The 19,375-nt window shown below is 40.1% G+C and overlaps 1 protein-coding gene across 2 annotated transcripts in view; it reads right to left on the bottom strand.

Annotated features, from left to right (window-relative positions):
• Positions 1-19,375, bottom strand: part of HADHB (hydroxyacyl-CoA dehydrogenase trifunctional multienzyme complex subunit beta) — a 41,517-nt gene that overhangs the window by 21,951 nt on the left and 191 nt on the right. The window contains exons 1-4 of one of the 2 annotated variants that reach the window (XM_025927134.2): positions 19,189-19,339; positions 10,564-10,638; positions 10,413-10,457; positions 2,076-2,175 (exon numbers count right to left, since the gene is read on the bottom strand). In XM_025927134.2, the coding sequence (XP_025782919.1) occupies positions 2,076-2,175; positions 10,413-10,457; positions 10,564-10,630 (212 nt within the window). In that variant the 5' untranslated portion in view covers positions 10,631-10,638; positions 19,189-19,339. Of the gene's footprint in view, positions 1-2,075; positions 2,176-10,412; positions 10,458-10,563; positions 10,639-19,188; positions 19,340-19,375 lie in introns of those variants that run through there. The other variant, XM_086700175.1, reaches the window with a different exon arrangement.

Raw genomic sequence — 19,375 nt, 5'->3', positions numbered from 1 at the left:
TGTAGTTTTCCAAATCTTTCAGAGGTGAAATGAGTTCCCTCAAATTTAGAACAGAATAATCTGGGGAAACATTGTGTGTCAATTTTAAAACGTCCAAACACTAAATTACCATTTTACAATGTTAACGCTCACATTCCTACACCCTTCTCTACAAGGATGATTAGCAGATTCCCAAATCCCACTGCTGGCATCCATTCCTACGAGTGCTTCCCAAATGCCCTCCCCTTTTAAGAACCTTGTCTTCCAAATAGCACTCAAGTTAAAAGCAAAGTTTCCTCAAATTGAACAGAAGAAGATCTTTTTCCACCTAGAAAATCATCTATTACATATAGAAGACCTATTTGTCACCTCAATCATAACATCAATCTCATGACTTGATTATTTGTCTTCTTTATAAATTCTTCTCGCTATATTGTCACTTTTGTTCTTCACATAAATATTACCTTGAAATTTTTTCCTTCTTTTCTATCAACCTTAATTTCTTATGTTATTCCAAGTTTATCTCTTCTCTGTACCACTAAGTTGCCCACGTACTTTGTCATCTCAGTCAGTTAAGATCCTGAATTAAACTAAAACACAACCACAAACAACAAAAGGAACCCCATACCAATGTGCTGAATATCTCAAATCAAACTTTGGGCAAATACTAATTACCAAAGAGTTTAAATAACGTAAGTAAATGATATAGCTGAACGTGTTCAAATTTCTTAATAACTAGTAAAACAGCTGGAAATAAATACCTACATAGTATATAAGCAACCCTTACAAAAAAAGAATTGTCTTCCTAGCCTAGAACTTTCTGCTCTTGACAGAACTTTCTTTTTCTACCCTGCTCTGCGAAGTACGAGGCTCTCCTGTCCTCAATTTCCTGCTGCTACAGCTTGAGATTCTTACTTTTACTGCTCTTGTCAGTAGAGGAAAAGATTATAGAGAAAAATGGCTTTACGATGCTGAGACAACAGGGTGAGTGAAGAATCTTCTCCACCACTCACTTACAGCATTAATTCTGTAAGAAAATACTCTCTAGGTTCTAAACCGTATGTTTAAAAAAGAACGTTTACTGTTTGTGTATGTACACACACACACAAAGGTATGCATCTTTGACAAACACACTGCTCTGCACCTTGCTCTTTACACTTAACACATCCTCAGAAACTTTCTATATTAGTATATATTGATAGGCCTCACTCCTCTTAGCAGATGCCCAACATTCCCCAGTGCAGTAAGTTAGTGACTGCTTGTTCAAAATATGAGTATCAAAACAACCTAAACAAAACAGAACTAGTATTTCACTTAGTTTGAACCTAGTTACCAAAGCCCATTATCAGCTTTTGGACAGACTAGGCCCCACTTGGGGATACAAAGCAGCAGACAAGTCTAAGGAGAACAGCAGTTTGGTTCCGGGAGATTTCTGTGCTCATCTAGGATCATTCTGGTTCTATTTACTTGGGGTTGTGCTATGCTGGGATTTCGACCAGCCTGTCAACTGCAATTCTGATCAGGAAGCTAAAGCAATGAATTAAAGGCCCTTCTGAATACCCACTGGCCCACAGCCTCAGTATTCAAACTTCTGAACAAGGACAGAAACAAGGTACTTATCTCCAGACAAGGAAAGCATACCTCTGCTGGAACCAAGGCATCTGGATCCACACTAGGTTTTCAAAATTGGCCTGGTTCAATCTAAAACTATACTAGGCTTGTTCACGAGAAAAGATGAAAAACAAATTTTGCCATTTTATTTTACCACTGGCCTGACTTATTCTGTATTAATTTCATAAAGAATGCTATGCGTACATTAACCCACTAGCGACAGTTATTACCGACTGGCTTACATGTGCAAAGACCACTTCCGAAAGTGTCTTAAAAGCAGAAATAAATAAAGTTACGTGTTAATTAACCGGATTTTAGTAATCATTTCACAACGTATACACGTATGAAATCATCACATTGTATACCATAAAAAATCATGTCGTACAACCTAAATATATACAATTTTTATTTGCCAGTGATACCCTGAATAAAGCTGGAAAAGAAAAAAGAAAAAGAGGAAGAGAACACAATCATTTAATACTTACGAAGTGCCCGACTGCAAAAATGGAATGCGAACACCCTCCACCACCACAATATTCCTTATATTGGGTTTGGCTAAGGTTTTCTTCGACTTGGTCTGGGCGGCTTTAAGGTAAAGTTCAAAGAACTATTCAAATATATGAAGTCAGATGACTTTTTACATTTTCAAAAACAGACATTCTAAGAAGAATTACAACATTCAATGCCAAGCTGCATTTGACACTTACCAAACCAGTTCAATTAAAAATTTTTTAAAAAGGCTAAGAAACTGACTAGCATTTACAAGTTTCCAAACAGTATTTAAGGTAAATACAGAGATTATACCTAATAATGGTATATTCATTAATGAGAGTATTCATGCCATTAACAAAATTGTTTCTTTTTATCAAGTGTTTCACAATCACATCGAGAGCAGCCAATGTGTCACAGGTCTTCCCTTAATATTAGAAGTCCCGGGGTGCCTGGATGGCTTAGTCCTGCAACTGAGAGCATGCAACTCTTGATATCAGGGTTGTTAAGTTTGAGCCCCACATTGGGTATAGAGATTACTTTAAAACATAAAAAATCTCAAAAAAAAAAAAAAAGGAGTCTCAATAAACGGTATCTACTCTTCACATAGCTTAGTATTCTTGTTTTTTATGTAGAAATAAAAGCCATTTGGTTGGTGATTATCACCATTCTGCAAAAACCTAGAATGCCTCCTGATTCTGTTTGACTCAATTTATATAGTTACTTTCCAACATCAAAAGAACAACGTTCGTGCCAGTATAGGACTGGCACAAAAATAGACTCAGATCCCATGGAACACAACAGAGAGCCCAGAAATAAACCCATGCTTATATGGTCAATTAATCTATGACAATGGAGGCAAGAATATACAATGGGGAAAAGACAGTTTCTTCAACAAATGGTGTTGGGAAAATCAAACAGCGACATGCAAAAAATTGAAACTGGACTACTTTTTCTTACACCACACACAAAAATAAACTTTGATGAGTTAAAGACCTAAATGTGAGACCCAAAACCATGAAGTTCCTAGAAGAGAGCACAAGAAGTAATTTCTTTGGTATCAGCTGTAGCGGTACGTTTCTAGATATGTCTCCTGAGGCAAGGGAAACAAAAGCAAAAATAAACTATTGGGACTACATCAAAATCAAAAGTTTTTACACAGTAAAGGAAAACATCAACGAAACAAGGCAACTTACTGAATGGAAGAAGATATTTGCAAATGATATATCCGGTAAGAGGTTAATATCCAAAATATATAAAGAATTTATACAACACAACACCAAAAAAAAAACAAATAATCTGATTAAAAATTATAGAGGGTCTGAACATTTTTCCAAAGAAGACATACAAATGGCCAACGGACACATGAAAAGATTCTCAACACCACTAATCATCAGGCAAATGCAAATCAAAACTACAATGAGATCACCTTACACCTGTCAGAATGGCTAAAATCAAAAAGACAAGAAATAACAAGTGTTAATGAGGATGTGGAGAAAAAGGAACCCTTGTGCACTACTGGGAAAAAATGCAAATTGTTGCAGCCACTGTGGAAAACATTATGGAGGTTCTTCAAAAAATTAAAAACAGAAATACCGTATGATCTAGGGTCACCTGGGTGGCTCAGTCAGTTATGTGCCCAACTTCGGCTCAGGTCATGATCTCACGATTCGTGAGTCTGAACCCTGCATCGGACTCTGTGCTGACAGCTTGGAGCCTAGAGCCTGCTTTGGATTCTGTATCTCCCTCTCTCTCTGCCCCTCCCCACTCACACTCTGTCTCTCTCTCAAAAATAAAAAAGCAATGAAGAAAAGAAGACAGAAGAAAAGAAAAAAGACAAGACAAGACATACCATATGACCTAGGAATTCCACTTCTGGGTACGTACCCAAAGAATACAAAAACACTAATTCAAAAAGATATACACACCCCTGTGTATACTGCAGCATTACTGAGAACAGCCAAAATACGGAAGCAACCCAAGCGCCCACCCATAGATGAATGAATAAAGATGTGATGTGTACACACACATACACGCACTCAATCAAATATTACTCAGCCATAAAAAAAGAATATCTTGGCATCTGCGACATGGATGAACCTAGAGGGTATAATGCCAAGTGAAGTAAGTCAGAGAAAGACAAATACCATATTATCTCACTCATATGTGGAATTTAAGAAACAAAACGAATGAGCAAAGACAAGAAGAGACAAACAAAAAACCAGACTCTTAAATACAGAGAACTGGTGGGTTGCCAGAGGGAGGTAGGTGGGGGAAATGGGTAAAGTAGATGAAAGGGATTAAGCATACACTTATCTTTTTTTTTTTTTTAATGTTTATTTATTTTTGAGACAGAGAGAGACAGAGCATGAATGCGGGAGGGGCAGAGAGAGAGGGAGACACAGAATTGGAAGCAGGCTCCAGGCTCTGAGCCATCAGCCCAGAGCCCGACGCGGGGCTCGAACTCATGGACCGCGAGATCGTGACCTGAGCTGAAGTCGGAGGCTTAACCGACTGAGCCACCCAGGCGCCCCAAGCATACACTTATTTTGATGAGCACTAAGTACAGAACTGCCGAATCATCACCTTGCACACCTGACCCTAATATAACAGTTAATTATACTTCAATAAAAAAAGAGCAACCTTTCTCTAATTTTTTAATTAAAAAAAAAAAAAAGAATACATGCTTGTGGCAAAGACACAAAAACAAAAACATACAACCCTAAAAGATGGAGAGTAAAACTAAAGTTCCCTCTTGATGCCCTCCCCTGTCCTATCATTTCCTTTGAAGGAGATACTGCTAATTTGGTGTATAACTTTCAAACTTTTTTCTCTTTGAAGTTACATACATGCATACACTTATGTGTTATGTACAGTCTTCTGACCTGATCACACCTACTGACATCATAGAGAACTATTTATGATAAATATCCACAAACAACTTGAAGGAAACAGTGGTCAGAGCTAAGAACCATGATAAAATGGGGTACAGATTCCCCTGTCAGCTCTAACAGAGGTGTGCTGGTGCAGGACACAAAGGCACAGGGAGATCAGCAAGGAGACTCTGGCAGACTCAAGCATGTGGTGCTAAAAGCCAGGATACAAGCAGTATCAGTGTATGAATGGAAGGAAGGGACCTAGACAAGAGATTTTATCAAGGAAGACGAGGCATCCTGGTGACCAATCAGATATGGAAAGAAAGGACAACAGGATTATAAAGGAAGCTTAGAGACTAAGAAAACCTAACTATTCTACACAGAGTAACAACTGGTTTGGGAAGAAAAATGACTTCACTCCTAAATATGCTGACTTCGAAGTGACAGAGAGACACCCAGGTGGGTATGTCCGCTTGACGAGGTAAAGCTCTGAAGACAAATGGGGTGTAGATGGGAGACCCATGAAGTACTTGCGGTTCGGAACACGGAAGAACAAGAGGCAGGTTTGACGGCAGCAGCTCACGCATCCCCCCTCTAAAGGGAGCTGGGCAGCCACAGACACCTCATCCCTGAGCCCGCGGCCAAAGCTGATTAGATTCCAGGTGGGTCCTGGACCACCAAAGGACAATCCAGAGAGTGGCCAGCCAGTAACCCATGTCACCTGCCTGTAAGTGATAAGCTGTGCCAGTCAGATTCTCTCTCTTAGGAATCTATGCAAAGAAGCATGAAGACAAATACTAATTAGTGGAAGCTGAAAGGATGCTGAGGGAAAACCAGGGCACTGATAAACTGAAGTCACTTGTAAGCCAGTTATGGGGAAGCAAAAACCTTGAGTGAGCAAAGAAGCCAGCAGGCAGAGTGAAGAAGGATGTAAAGAAAGAAGAGAAAAGCCAGGAAAGAACACACCACATGTCCAGGAGAAGACAGCGTAGCTGGCCCCTAGGGCTTCCTGGTTCCTACCGCCTTCCCAGCTGCAGCACACTCAAGCCCTCTTATCCTTCACTTGAGCAGGTCCATTACTCACAATTAAGGACTTGGATCTGTTGACCTCCCTACATTCAGAGGACAGGGGGAAGGTGTGGGACAGAAGGTGAACTTGAGAGACAGCAGGAGAGTCAGTAGAGATCAATGCCTGACAGCAAAAGCAGGAGAGAATCAAGGAGCACAAGATGGTCAAATGATTCAATACTCAAGGAGAATGAGGACTGGAAAGAGGCCATGAAATTGGAAGATGTGCAGATTACTCGTGACTGACCTCGGAGACAATAAAGAAATAAGGAGAAGTCAGATGACATGCCATCGTGTCCTTCCACTGACCACATGTCCCTTTTATACACTTACAGATACAATTCAAATTCCTAACTCTTCTAATGAATTCCCGGCTTCACTAGGTTCCACCTCAACTCTCCCAAAGCATTTCCCCCTATTCAACACGTAACAAGAAGAGTGAGCTCCAGTCCCTCACACTGCTCGTGGGTTCATTTCAACCTCCCTGCCTTCATTCATGTACCCTCCTATCCGAGTGGCCTCTGCTAATTCTTACTTATCCCTCAAGGCTGGTTCACATTCCACCTCCTAGGAAACCTGTCCCTGATAACTAAGGTTACCTATGGTTCTTGCCTCTGAACTTCTGGCAACCTCTGGGGAAAAAATTGGCTATTCAAAACAATTTGGCATATTATAAAGCAATTAAACTAATGTTATAAGCCACATTTAAAAATAATATTTGCTACTCATTATGTACTGAAGTCACCCAATGGTCTCTCATTCTGTTTCTTGTGCACACTGGCTCCCAACCACATCAGAATTTTCTCAAAGGCTCCTTTTTATGTATTCCACAATGTATTCTAAGAAACTGAGTTGGGGATTAAACTATCTGGGTTCAAGTCCCTGCCCTGCCAAAACTTTACTATTTGCTGAACTAGATGGCCTCAAAAGGCTCCTCCCAACTCTAAAACCTAGGATTTTATGGCTGATACACATTCTATATTTTACATATATAATTAAAGTCAAAGCAGATATGTGTTACATATTATCCCAGTGGTATACACACGTGTGTATATAGACACATAACATATATAGATATAAACACTGAACCAGCCCATAATCTCCAGTCTGTCTAATGACTGAAAACACCAACAAATTCTGTATCCCTCTATTCTAAATCCTTCATCCTAAGAGTTCTGTCAAGCAAGGACATTCACGTGAGCTTCAAGAGGAGTAAGTTATAAAATTACTGCAACCTAAAACCTGTTCAGCATATGCCTCCCACCCCCACCCCACCCCCACCAGCTGGTCACATTCCTTTGTCTTATCATGTGCCTTCCTGCACACGATCATCATCAACAGAAATCACTGTTATGGCACAAAAACAGACACTCAGATCAATGGAACAGAATAGAGAACCCAGAAATGGACCCACAAACGTATGGCCAACTAACCTTTGACAAAGCAGGAAAGAAGAGCCAATGGAATAAAGACAGTTTCTTCAGCAAGCGATGCTGGGAAAACCGGACAGCGACATGCAGAAAAATGAACCTGGATCACTTTCTTACACCATACCCAAAAATAAACTCAAAATGGATGAAAAGACCTAAATGTAAGATAGGAAGGCATCAAAATCCTAGAGGAGAAAACAGGCAAAAACCTCTTTGACCTTGGCCGCAGCAACTTCTTACTCAACACGTTTCCGGAGACAAGGGAAACAAAAGCAAAAATGAACTACAGGGACCTCACCAAAATAAAAACCTTCTGCACAGCAAAGGAAACAATCAGCAAAACTAAAAGGCAACTGGGAGAATGGGAGAAGATATTTGCAAACGACACATCGGATAAAGGGTTAGTATCCAAAATCCATAAAGAACTTATCAAACTCAACACCCAAAAAACAAAAAATCCAGTGAAGAAATGGGCAAAAGACAGGAATAGACACCTCTCCAAAGACACCCAGATGGCCAACCGACACAGGAAAAAACACTCAACATCACTCATCATCAGGGAAGCACAAATCAAAACCACAACGAGATACCACCTCACACCTGTCAGAATGACTAACATTAACAACTCAGGCAACAGATGCTGGTGAGGATGCGGAGAAAGGGGATCTCTTCTGCGTTGCTGGTGGGAATGCAAGCTGGTGCAGCCGCTCTGGAAAACAGTACGGAGGTTCCTCAAAAAATTAAAAATAGAACTACCCTACGACCCAGCAATTGCACTATTAGGTATTTATCCAAGGGATATAGGTATGCTGTTTTAAAGGGACACATGCACCCCCATGTTTATAGCAGTGCTATCGACAATAGCCAAAGTATGGAAAGAGCCCAAAAGTCCATCGATGGATGAATGGATAAAGATGTGGTATGGTGTAATACAATGGAGTATTACTCGGCAATCAAAAAGAATGAAATCTTGCCATTTGCAACTCCGTGGATGGAACTGGAGGGTATTATGCTAAGTGAAATTAGTCAGAGAAAGACAAAAATCGTATGACTTCACTCATATGAGGACTTTAAGAGACAAAACAGATGAACATAAGGGGAAGGGAAACAAAAATAATATAAAAACAGGGAAGGGGACAAAACAAAAGAGACTCATAAATATGGAGAACAAACCGAGGGTTGCTGGAGAGATTGTGGGAGGGGGGATGGGCTAAATGGGTCAGGGGCATTAAGGAATCTACTCCTGAAATCATCGCTTCACTATATACTAACTAATTTGGATGTAAATTTTTAAAAATAAAAAATAAAGTTAAATTATTAAAAAAAAAAAAAAAGAAATCACTGTTAGACACCAGGGATGTAAAAAGGTTCAGGTCTCACAAGGGCTTGCAATACAGTTGTGGAGATAGAAACAAGTATAAAGAAAAATAGTCTAAATGCTGGGTAAATGCTTTCCCTCTGTTGGTATTCGGTTTGACCTTCTCCCAGTTGGCAAGAATCAGGTCTATTTATGTGACTGCATAGCAAAGGCATCAGGGCAAGCATATGAATTAGGGAAAAGGTAAATGAGATAGAAAGGAATTATTCTTCATGAGACTAAAACAAATCGATACTCTAGCTAGACTTTAGAGGCTAGAAGAAATCTATTTGTTATATCTATTTGTTATATGACAACATTAAACTTCGCTAGATGGGATTAGGCAATAGACCTCTGAGAATATACATGTAAAATATAAAAATATCGGGGTGCCTGGCTGCTCAGCCAGTGGAGCATGCAACTCTTGATCTCAGGGTTATGAGTTCAAGCCCCATGTTGCGCAGGGATCCTGCTTTAAAAAAATTTTTTTTAATTGTAAAAATATAGGGGTGCCAGGGTGGCTCAGTCATTTAAACATCCAACTCTTGGTTTTGGCCCAGGTCATGATCTCGTGGTTTTGTGGGTTCGCGCCTCATGTGGGGCTCTGCACCAGCAGTATGGAGCCTGCTTGGGATTCTCTTTCTCCCTCTCTCTCTCTGTCCCTCCCCCACTCCTGCTGTCTGTCTCTCTCAAATAAATTAAAAAAAAAACTTAAAAAAACATTTTAAAAAACTGTAAAAATATATATGTATCTAAAAATACCATTTTTCACTTATATTGAGTTTAGTTTTCAAAGTGCTTTGAGATACCTTCATAACTATCTGAGACTCTAACAAGACTACAATTGTTATTCTTTTTTAGACAAAGAAATTAAAAGCACAGGGAAGTAAAATGACCAGTTCAAGGTCACAGTGACTTGAGACAGAACTGGATGGAACAGAGTAAAGGTCTTCTGAATCCTGGCAAGATGCTTTTCTATTAAGCTATCGTCCAAGTAGAAATAGCATAATAAAACCAAAATCGTTAAATCATAGGTCAGTATAGGATCCGGGCAAAGAGAATAATGGCATGAACACGTCAGAGTGTTTTTAGCTCTGGTCAGTGAAGATACATACCTACAGCAGATTTACATACCTACACTGGGCTTACCAAGGGTCTACATGACCATATAAATTCAACACATTTCCTGACTAAACAACATTGTTTTATTAACGACTTCCCCAATCACCCCTATTTCAGGAATGGGTCCTCTCCCACATGTGGATTGACAGAGAAGCCCACATCATTCACCGCAAATGTAAAAAAGTGAACTTTGTCTCAAAATGTCTGTATTCTAATCATCTCCAGGACCGACAGCCGACTACACTGACCAGCAAGGTACACAGAACTGCCGTGAGTCCATCAGTAGCCTCCTGGCAACCCTACACCATGTAACGTTATTACTGGCTAGCCCTATATTGTTTTAATGTGAAGGCAATCGTGATGTTCCTGTTGCTCAGAAAAAAGAGAGAATTGGCAAATTAGTCTTGGTTTTTATTCATAATTCACAAATCTAGAATCTAACTTTTAAACCAGAAATGTTTATTTTATAAATTACTGTACCTGGGGTAGCTCGTAGCTGGGAGGAACAGCTTAGAGGTCTTAAAGCTGGAAGATAAAAACAGACTGTTTACAAAAAGCAGTACAATTCAATGTCTGTGTAAGTTACTTATAAATCCAACTCTAACCTTAAAAAGAAAGAAGAAATACTTACAAAATCTGAGGGCCCATTTTGATGTACTGGGAAGATTTTTAAGCGTGTAAGTCAAGATGGAAGTCATTCTGAAACCTAAAAAGAGCAGACCAAAAATATATCCTGGGTTACTTGAACAATTTTGTGGCTTATAGTCTATGATCTCATCTTATCCATGGTGGCTATAAAGTACTATAAAATTACTGTATTACAAACTATCCTTCCTCTGATAATATAGCTACATTGACATGGCTTTCATAGTGTGTAAACCACTATTTTAAGCATTATTATTACACTCTTTGTAGGGACGAGAAAACTGAAGCACACAGGGACTGAGTGATTTGCCCAAAGATGCACAGCAGGTAAGGGGCAGAGCTGGGATCTGAAGCCAGGCAGTCCAGCTCCAGAGGTTACATCCTTCTCTAGGGTCAAAGGAGTAGAGAGATTGCTGGACATGACCATGAAGCCACCAATGTTAATTTGTTGACTTTGAAGGTTATGCTGTGATTAGATATAATGCCTTGTGCAATGTTTGTATGTGAAGAAATGTACACTAAAGAATTTAGGAATGGTGTAGTGTCATGTCAACAACTTACTATCAACTGCTGTAAGAAAAAAAAGGTCATGTATTGCACTTGCGGCTTTTTTTTTTAAGTTTATTTATTTTGTGTGTGTGTGTGTGTGAGAGAGAGAGAGAGAGAGAGAGAGCGAGCGCGCGTGAGCGAGCGCGCGTGAGCAAGCTGGGGAAGGGCAGAGAGAGGAGAGACTCCCAAGCAGGCTCCTTGCTGTCAGCAAGGAGCCCAGTGCAGGGCTTGAACCCACAAATCCTGATCTGAGCAAAAACCAAGAGTTGGAAGCTTAACGGAGCCACCCAGGTGCCCCTGCACTTGCTATTTTTAATAAGCTCGCTATTGTTTCAAAATAACAAAAAAATGAAAAGACCCTACATATTAAAAATATTTAAAATACACTGCTTCCCTAAATTCTTCAAAAATGAATTCCTACAAATCAGTAAGAAAAATGGACAAAAGATATGCACACACTATTCATAAAAACAGAAATACGAATGGCTCTTAGATACATGAAGAGAAGTTCCTAAGAGAAAGGCAAATTGAAACCACAGAGACAGAATATTTGACCTGTGAAACTGGCAAAGGCTGGAAGGTTTGATACACTGTGTGTTAAGAGTATGCACAAGCAGGAGCTCTCCATACTACTGTAGAGAGGGCAAACTGGGGCAATCCCTACAGAGGGCAATTTGGCAATTCACTGTCACAACTACAGTTGCCTAGAGCTTTTGACCCAGCAATTCCACTTCCATGAATCTATTTCAAGGACGTTACCTACACACGAGACAGGATGCATTTCATTACTGCGTGTAACAGTGAAAGATTAGAAGAGTCAATAGGGAATTGGTTAAGTAAACCAAACAACCACCACCCAGTGAAATATTATGCAGCTATGAAAGATAAGGAAATGGTTATGTGCCATATAGTACATTGGTAACCTGTATTAAATGGAAAAAGTGTAAAATAGGGGACAGCAGGTATTGTTCAAGTTAAAAAGAGAAAAAATAATGTATGTTATTTCCTTGTATCTGTGTAAAAATATCCCTGAAAGTAGAAAAACACATTAAAAAGGAAGAAAACTGAGGACTGCCTAGGTGGCTTAGTTGGTTAAGTGTCCAACTCTTGATTTCGGCTCAGGTCACGATCTCACGGTTTGTGAGCGTCACTGTGTTGACAGTGTGGAGCCTGCTTGGGATTCTCTCTCCCTCTTTCTCTGCCCCTCCCCACCTCTCTCTCTCTCAAAATAAGTAAATAAACCTACAAAATAAAAAAAGAGGAAAGAAACTGAGTAAGTAGGGGGCAAGGTGTAAGGAAGACTTGTCATTTGTCCGTCTTTTATAATTTCTCAATTTTGAAACATGTTTTAACTTAAAAAAAAAAAAAAAAAAAAGCTGGTGAGATTTGCCTATGAAGACTGTGGTAGCCAGCCTCCAAGACGGCTCCCAATAACCTCCACCTTTTGGTATTCCCATCCTTGTACAGTTGCCTCCCACATCATACAGCAGGTGGCCCATGTAAACAAAAGAATACAACACAAGTGACTGTGTCATTTCTGAGATCAGGCTATAAGAAACACTGCAACTTTGCTCTTGGTCCTTCTGATCCCTCACTCCGGGGGGAAGCCAGCTGGCACATCTCGAGCCAACACCTGTGAAAGGATTCACATGGTGAGGAACTGCCACCTCCTGCCAACAGTCACATGAGCTTGGACGTGGACCCTCAAGCAGAGGCAAGCTATCAGATGATGACAGCTCTGGGCAACATTCTGATTGCAACCTCATGAGAAATTAAGTCAGAACCACCGAACTAAGTCACCCCCCAAAAACTGTATGAAATAATAAATTTTTGTTTTAATCTGCTAAATTTGGGGGTAATTTGTTACAAAAATACAATAGAAAATATAAAAGCCTTGTTTAACTTCTCTTGGGTCTTTACAGACTAAAAAGAGGATGCCCTATGACTTCAATAAAGAAAAAAAAAATCACATTTTTCCAGATATATGGATTGAAAAGAGATGAAGAATCCAAACTCCAGGCTCACCAGCCTAGGGATGCTCAAAAGACTTTGGCCAGGGAGAGACAAACTGGCCCATGAGATGAGCACCACTGTTTCCAGAAGCTACCCATGATGCCACATGAGTCCTGGATACAAATTCCCTTAAGTTCATCTTAAGCATCATAAAAATAATCAAGCAAATGTCGATAAAGAAAAAGGAGTGGGTGTGGGGGACCTTGCTCCAATGGATACCAAAACTTTCTATAGAAATACCAGGAATGGGGCACTTGGGTGGCTCAGTCAGTTAAGCATCCAACTTCAGCTCAGGTCATGATCTTGCTGTTCATGAGTTTGAGCCCTGCATCGGGCTCTGTGCTGACAGCTCAGAGCCTGGAGCCTGCTTCGGATTCTGTGTCTCCCCCTCCCCCACTCACGCTCACGCTCTCTCTCTCTCAAAAAAAAAAAATAAACATTGGGGCGCCTGGGTGGCTCAGTCGGTTGAGCGGCCGACTTTGGATCAGGTCACAATCTCGCGGTCCGTGAGTTCGAGCCCCACGTCAGGCTCTGTGCTGACAGCTCGGAGCCTGGAGCCTGTTTCAGATTCTGTGTCTCCCTCTCTCTGACCCTTCCCCATTCATGCTTTGTCTCTCTCTGTCTCAAAAATAAATAAACGTTAAAAAAAATTTTTTAATAAAATAAAATAAAATAAACATTAAAAAATTTAAAAATTAAAAAACAACATGAGGAACTAGTAGTGCAACGCTGCCACAGGAGCCAATAAAACTAGTCAATAGAACAGGATGTAGCATGTTCAGAAGCACACTCAAGTGCAAAAGAATTAAGTATGTAATAAAGATAACATTTCAAATAAACAAGAGAAAGATGAATTATTCAATGGATTTGTTGGGGGAAACGGCTAATCATTTGGAAAAAACTTTAGGTCCATAACTCATACATGCACAAATCAAGTCCAGACAGATTAATCTAATTATTCATAAGTTAACTATAAAAGTACTAGAAAAAAGTGTCAGAGAATATTTTCGTAATCTTATATGGGGCAAGGCTTCCAACATATGCCATAAAATCCAGAAGGCATAAAGGAAAAGCGAAACTAATGGATATGATTAAATTAACATGTAAAGATCTACACAGCAAAAGATACTAAAAGAAAGTTAAAAGGCGAACAATAGCTTCAGAAAAAATATTTGTAACACATAAAACAAAGGTTTAAGTAAAACAAAGGGTTAGTATCCATAATCCATAAAGAACTGTTACAAATGACAGAAAAAAGAGAAATAATATACAATGGAATCTGTGGTTTTCACCCAAATATCCATTTCACCCCCGCTATGCAGTTGCCATATGTCGTTTACATGGGATTGAATCCAGCCCAACTCCAGGGTTTAAACCAATTAGAATAATTTCATTTTCTTTGTCAAGATCATTGGTTCGGATAACCGAGGCCTAAAACAATTGTGCATGGTATTGACTTGACCGCTGGTATTGACTTAGGGATAATCTAGTAAGTCTGACATGCATATCTTCTGCCTGGAATTCTGGAATATAAATCTTTCCTTTTGCAGCGTGGCACAGCTGCCACAGTTTGCAAACATGAAAAAAGTTAGCCTAAGCATAGAGAGCTGACCCCCAAAAGAGGACAGAGCCGAGACTTTCACAAAAGGAAACTAGAAAAAAGGAAAACTGCATCATATCTGAAGTCCATCCTCCCTTTGTGCTTTTCAGCTATCAGTCAGTAAATCCCCTTTAATAAGCCAAGCTGAGTTTAATTTTGTTCTTTGAAACTAAAAGCCTCCTTACTGATACACCACTAAAAAGACAAAAACAAATGAACAATTCACAGAAGTAAAAATGTCAAATAAACAAAATATTAAGTGTTCAACCTCACTAACAATAAAAATATTTTTAAAATCAAAACAAGGTATCATTGTGGGGTTGTAAGATTGGCAAAAATTAAAAATATGGCTAATACATAACTCTAGTAAGAACGGATCTATTTGAGCACTTCCATATACAGTTGGTAGTGGTGCAAACTGCTAAGGCCTTTTTGGCAGGCACTTTTTAGTCATCTGACAAAATGTGAATTGTGAATCCTCGAATTGGTCTTTAACCTGTAGAAATACTCAAGACGTATATGTAGCAGACACAGATCTCTGGCCTACAGAAATAGTCAAGATGTTCATTGTAGCACCGTTTCCCTCAGTGGAACACTGGAACTAATGTAAAAGCACACCAGTAGGAAATGGTTAAACACACTACAAACATACCATGGAACACTGCACAGCAGTTTGGAAAGAAAAATGAAACACAGTATACATGTAAATACTGACAGTGGAAAGATGTCCACAATATATATTAAATGAAAAAGCAACGTGCAGAACAATATATACAGTAAGACACCCTCTTATTGCAGAGGGAGAAACAAGTTCATAAAGCTACGAGTCTACACACGGAATGAAGAAAGGGCTTTCATTTTATATTCTTCTGTCTTCTCAAAAAAATTTTGTTACAATGAGCACTTTACTTTTTATGTACAGTTTAATTCTACTTTTAAAGTCTACATAAATTAATATTTATATATATGTAAGTACACAAATGCATAAAAAATGTCCAGAAAAATACACTGCAAAATGTTAACAGTAGTTATCTCTGGGTAGTGGAATTATAGGTATATTTATTTTATTCTCTGTAGTTTCTGAAAAATACTTAATATTATGAAATCAATAATTAAAAATATATTTTAAAAAAAGAGACAAAGCAAACTACCCTATGGAAGGCTGACCTTTACTGTCATTTGCTCTAACCTTTAGGAAAGAGACATTTGAACTCAAGAATTTGGGAAGCGTGGAAACTCAGCAGAGTAGTCTAGAGCAGGGTGTGGAACTATAGAAAGATGCATGAGGTTACAGGCACCTGGGTGTAAAGATAAGGAAAAACACCCTAGGTAAGTAATGAAAGCCAAATGGAGCGGCTTAACAGTTCACTATTACAGTGTCATTAAGACAATATAATGGTGGCACAAAAACAGACACTCAGATCAATGGAACAGAATAGAGAACCCAGAAATGGACCCACAAACGTATGGCCAACTAACCTTTGACAAAGCAGGAAAGAAGAGCCAATGGAATAAAGACAGTTTCTTCAGCAAGCGATGCTGGGAAAACCGGACAGCGACATGCAGAAAAATGAACCTGGATCACTTTCTTACACCATACCCAAAAATAAACTCAAAATGGATGAAAAGACCTAAATGTAAGATAGGAAGGCATCAAAATCCTAGAGGAGAAAACAGGCAAAAACCTCTTTGACCTTGGCCGCAGCAACTTCTTACTCAACACGTCTCCAGAGGCAAGGGAAACAAAAGCAAAAATGAACCATTGGGACTCATCAAAACAAAAACCTTCTGCACAACAAAGGAAACAATCAGCAAAACTAAAAGGCAACTGGCAGAATGGGAGAAGATATTTGCAAATGACACATCGGATAAAGGGTTAGTATCCAAAATCCATAAAGAACTTATCAAACTCAACACCCAAAAAACAAAAAATCCAGTGAAGAAATGGGCAAAAGACAGGAATAGACACTTCTCCAAAGAAGACGTCCAGATGGCCAACCGACACATGAGAACACGCGCCACATCACTCATCATCAGGGAAATACAAATCAAATCCACAACGAGATACCACCTCACACCTGTCAGAATGGCTAACATGAACAACTCAGGCAACAGATGCTGGTGAGGATGTGGAGAAAGGGGATCTCTTCTGCGTTGCTGGTGGGAATGCAAGCTGGTGCAGCCGCTCTGGAAAACAGTACGGAGGTTCCTCAAAAAATTAAAAATAGAACTACCCTACGACCCAGCAATTGCACTATTAGGTATTTATCCGAGGGATATAGGTATGCTGTTTTAAAGGGACACATGCACCCCCATGTTTATAGCAGTGCTATCGACAATAGCCAAAGTATGGAAAGAGCCCAAATGTCCATACACACACACACACACACACACACACACACACACACACACACACACACACACAATGGAGTATTACTCGGCAATCAAAAAGAATGAAATCTTGTCATTTGCAACTACATGGATAGAATTAGAGGGTATTATACTAAGCGAAATTAGTCAGAGAAAGACAAATATCATACGACTTCATTCATATGAGGACTTTAAGACACAGGACAGATGAACATAAGGGAAGGGAAGAAAAATAAAAACAGGGAAGGGGACAAAACACGAGACTCTTAAATATGGAGAACAAACAGAGCGTTACTGGAGGGGTTGGGGGGGGTGGGCTAAATGGGCAAGGGGCATTAAGGAATCTACTCCTGAAATCATTGTTGCACTATATGCTAATTAATTTGGATGTAAATTAAAAAATAAAATTTAAGAAATAAAATAAAAAATGAGGGGCGCCTGGGTGGCGCAGTCGGTTAAGCGTCCGACTTCAGCCAGGTCACGATCTCGCGGTCCGTGTGTTCGAGCCCCGCGTGGGGCTCTGGGCTGATGGCTCAGAGCCTGGAGCCTGTTTCCGATTCTGTGTCTGCCTCTCTCTCTGCCCCTCCCCCGTTCATGCTCTGTCTCTCTCTGTCCCAAAAATAAATAAACGTTGAAAAAAATAATTTTTAAAAAAAATAAAAAATGAAATGAAATAGAGGAAAAAAAAAAAAAAAAGACAATATAATGGAAGGCACAGACTCTAAAATCAGCCTAAAGCCAAATCCTGGCTCCACCCTAGTTTTCTGACCTTAAGCAAGTTAATCTTTCTTAGAGTAAGATGTAGATAATTCCAGTACATACCTCATAGGGTTGCTGTGAGGAATAACTAAATTAATACAGACAAGCAATTAGAACGGTGCCTGATATGCACAGTAAGGGTCAAAGATGTTTGTTATTAATATTAATGGATGGTGGTAGAAATACACGTAGTTCCTCTCTATGTAAGCCACAATAAGCATAACATTTCTGCTCTGATGGAACTTATGATTTTGAGAGTACAAGGAACAAAAAAGTCAAGAGCCAAAAGGGGATGGCAAACTACAGTCCACAGGCCTTTAGCTAAGAAGAGTTTTTATACTTTTAAAGAATTGTAGAACTGAAGAAAACGAAACAACGAATATATGAGAGATCAATATGGGTCTGCAAAACTTAAACTATTTACTATCTAGCCCTTAATATAAGAATTTGCCACCGTTTATCTAAATAATGTGGCTAAACGTAATTATATGCAGAAGATAGCATTATGACGGCAGGAGACAAGCTTTTAACTGTAAAAAGAAAATCTTATGAGCTGGAGGGCTTCTGGAGATCATCAAGAATCCTTTTTACAAATTAACGTTATTTCGTTTTGGAATCAATTGCATTAAGGCCTCGAACCCTTCTTTTCAACACACAAAAAACTATTATGCAATGTAGAGCTCGTGACTAGAAGTTAGTAGAGCGGCTCTAGTGCTATTTCCACCACCTGTGGCCATGGATGAGCCCGCTGACGCTGATTCACGGGCTTCATCGATAAAGTGGATAAATGACCAGATGATGGCCAGGCCCCTCCTACGTTGGAAAATCCTCTGGAACCCTGGCTCTCCCAGCAGGATAGAAGAATAGCTCTACTCCTCCCACACTGGAGGCCCGAAAGGTCACGTGACCAAGCCCCGCTCCAGGTAGCCGGTGTAAGGTAATCCCAACTCCCCGTTCTAAATTTCTATTGCCGCTGACCTGGCTACAGGCAAAACGGATGAAACAAAAACACACAACGCAACATAGCCCAGCGCTTTATGCCGACACACGAGCAAAGAATTCGTTAACTTGCGGTGATAAGTTTAAAGACACAGATGACACCGCTACTCAGAGCTACCCACTTCGAGCAAGTCCCAGTTACTGTCCTTATTGCACTGGTCCTGGAAACCCTGTCCGAGGGGCCTCCTTTCGCTCCCTGGAACTCCCCTCCCCGCGAGAAGGGAGGCGGCCGCGGCTACTGATGCAGTAGACGGGAAAGAAAAGGCAGATGTCGCCGCTGGGAAAGACCAGGCGGAAAGCCAAGCGCACGCCTCGACTCACCTTAGCCTCAGTCCTCTCCGGCTCTCGCTGCGGGCAAGCAAGGTTTTAACCCAAGTGCCTGGACTAGACGTGACCAAGGGGCGGGTCCTGCCCAAAAGGACCCCTCACTCCCGCCAGTGAACTCCGCGGGCTGCCCACTGGCCGCCTGTATGGAAAAGCGAGCACTGCGCCTCCTCCTCCATGAGCC

The sequence above is a fragment of the Puma concolor genome, chromosome A3, assembly GCF_028749965.1.
Source record: "Puma concolor isolate L17-30 chromosome A3, mPumCon1.1.hap2, whole genome shotgun sequence".
Classification (NCBI taxonomy): Eukaryota; Metazoa; Chordata; class Mammalia; order Carnivora; family Felidae; genus Puma; species Puma concolor.
The sequence above is the reverse complement of the archived record's forward strand: the minus strand, read 5'-3'. Positions and strand labels throughout refer to the sequence as shown.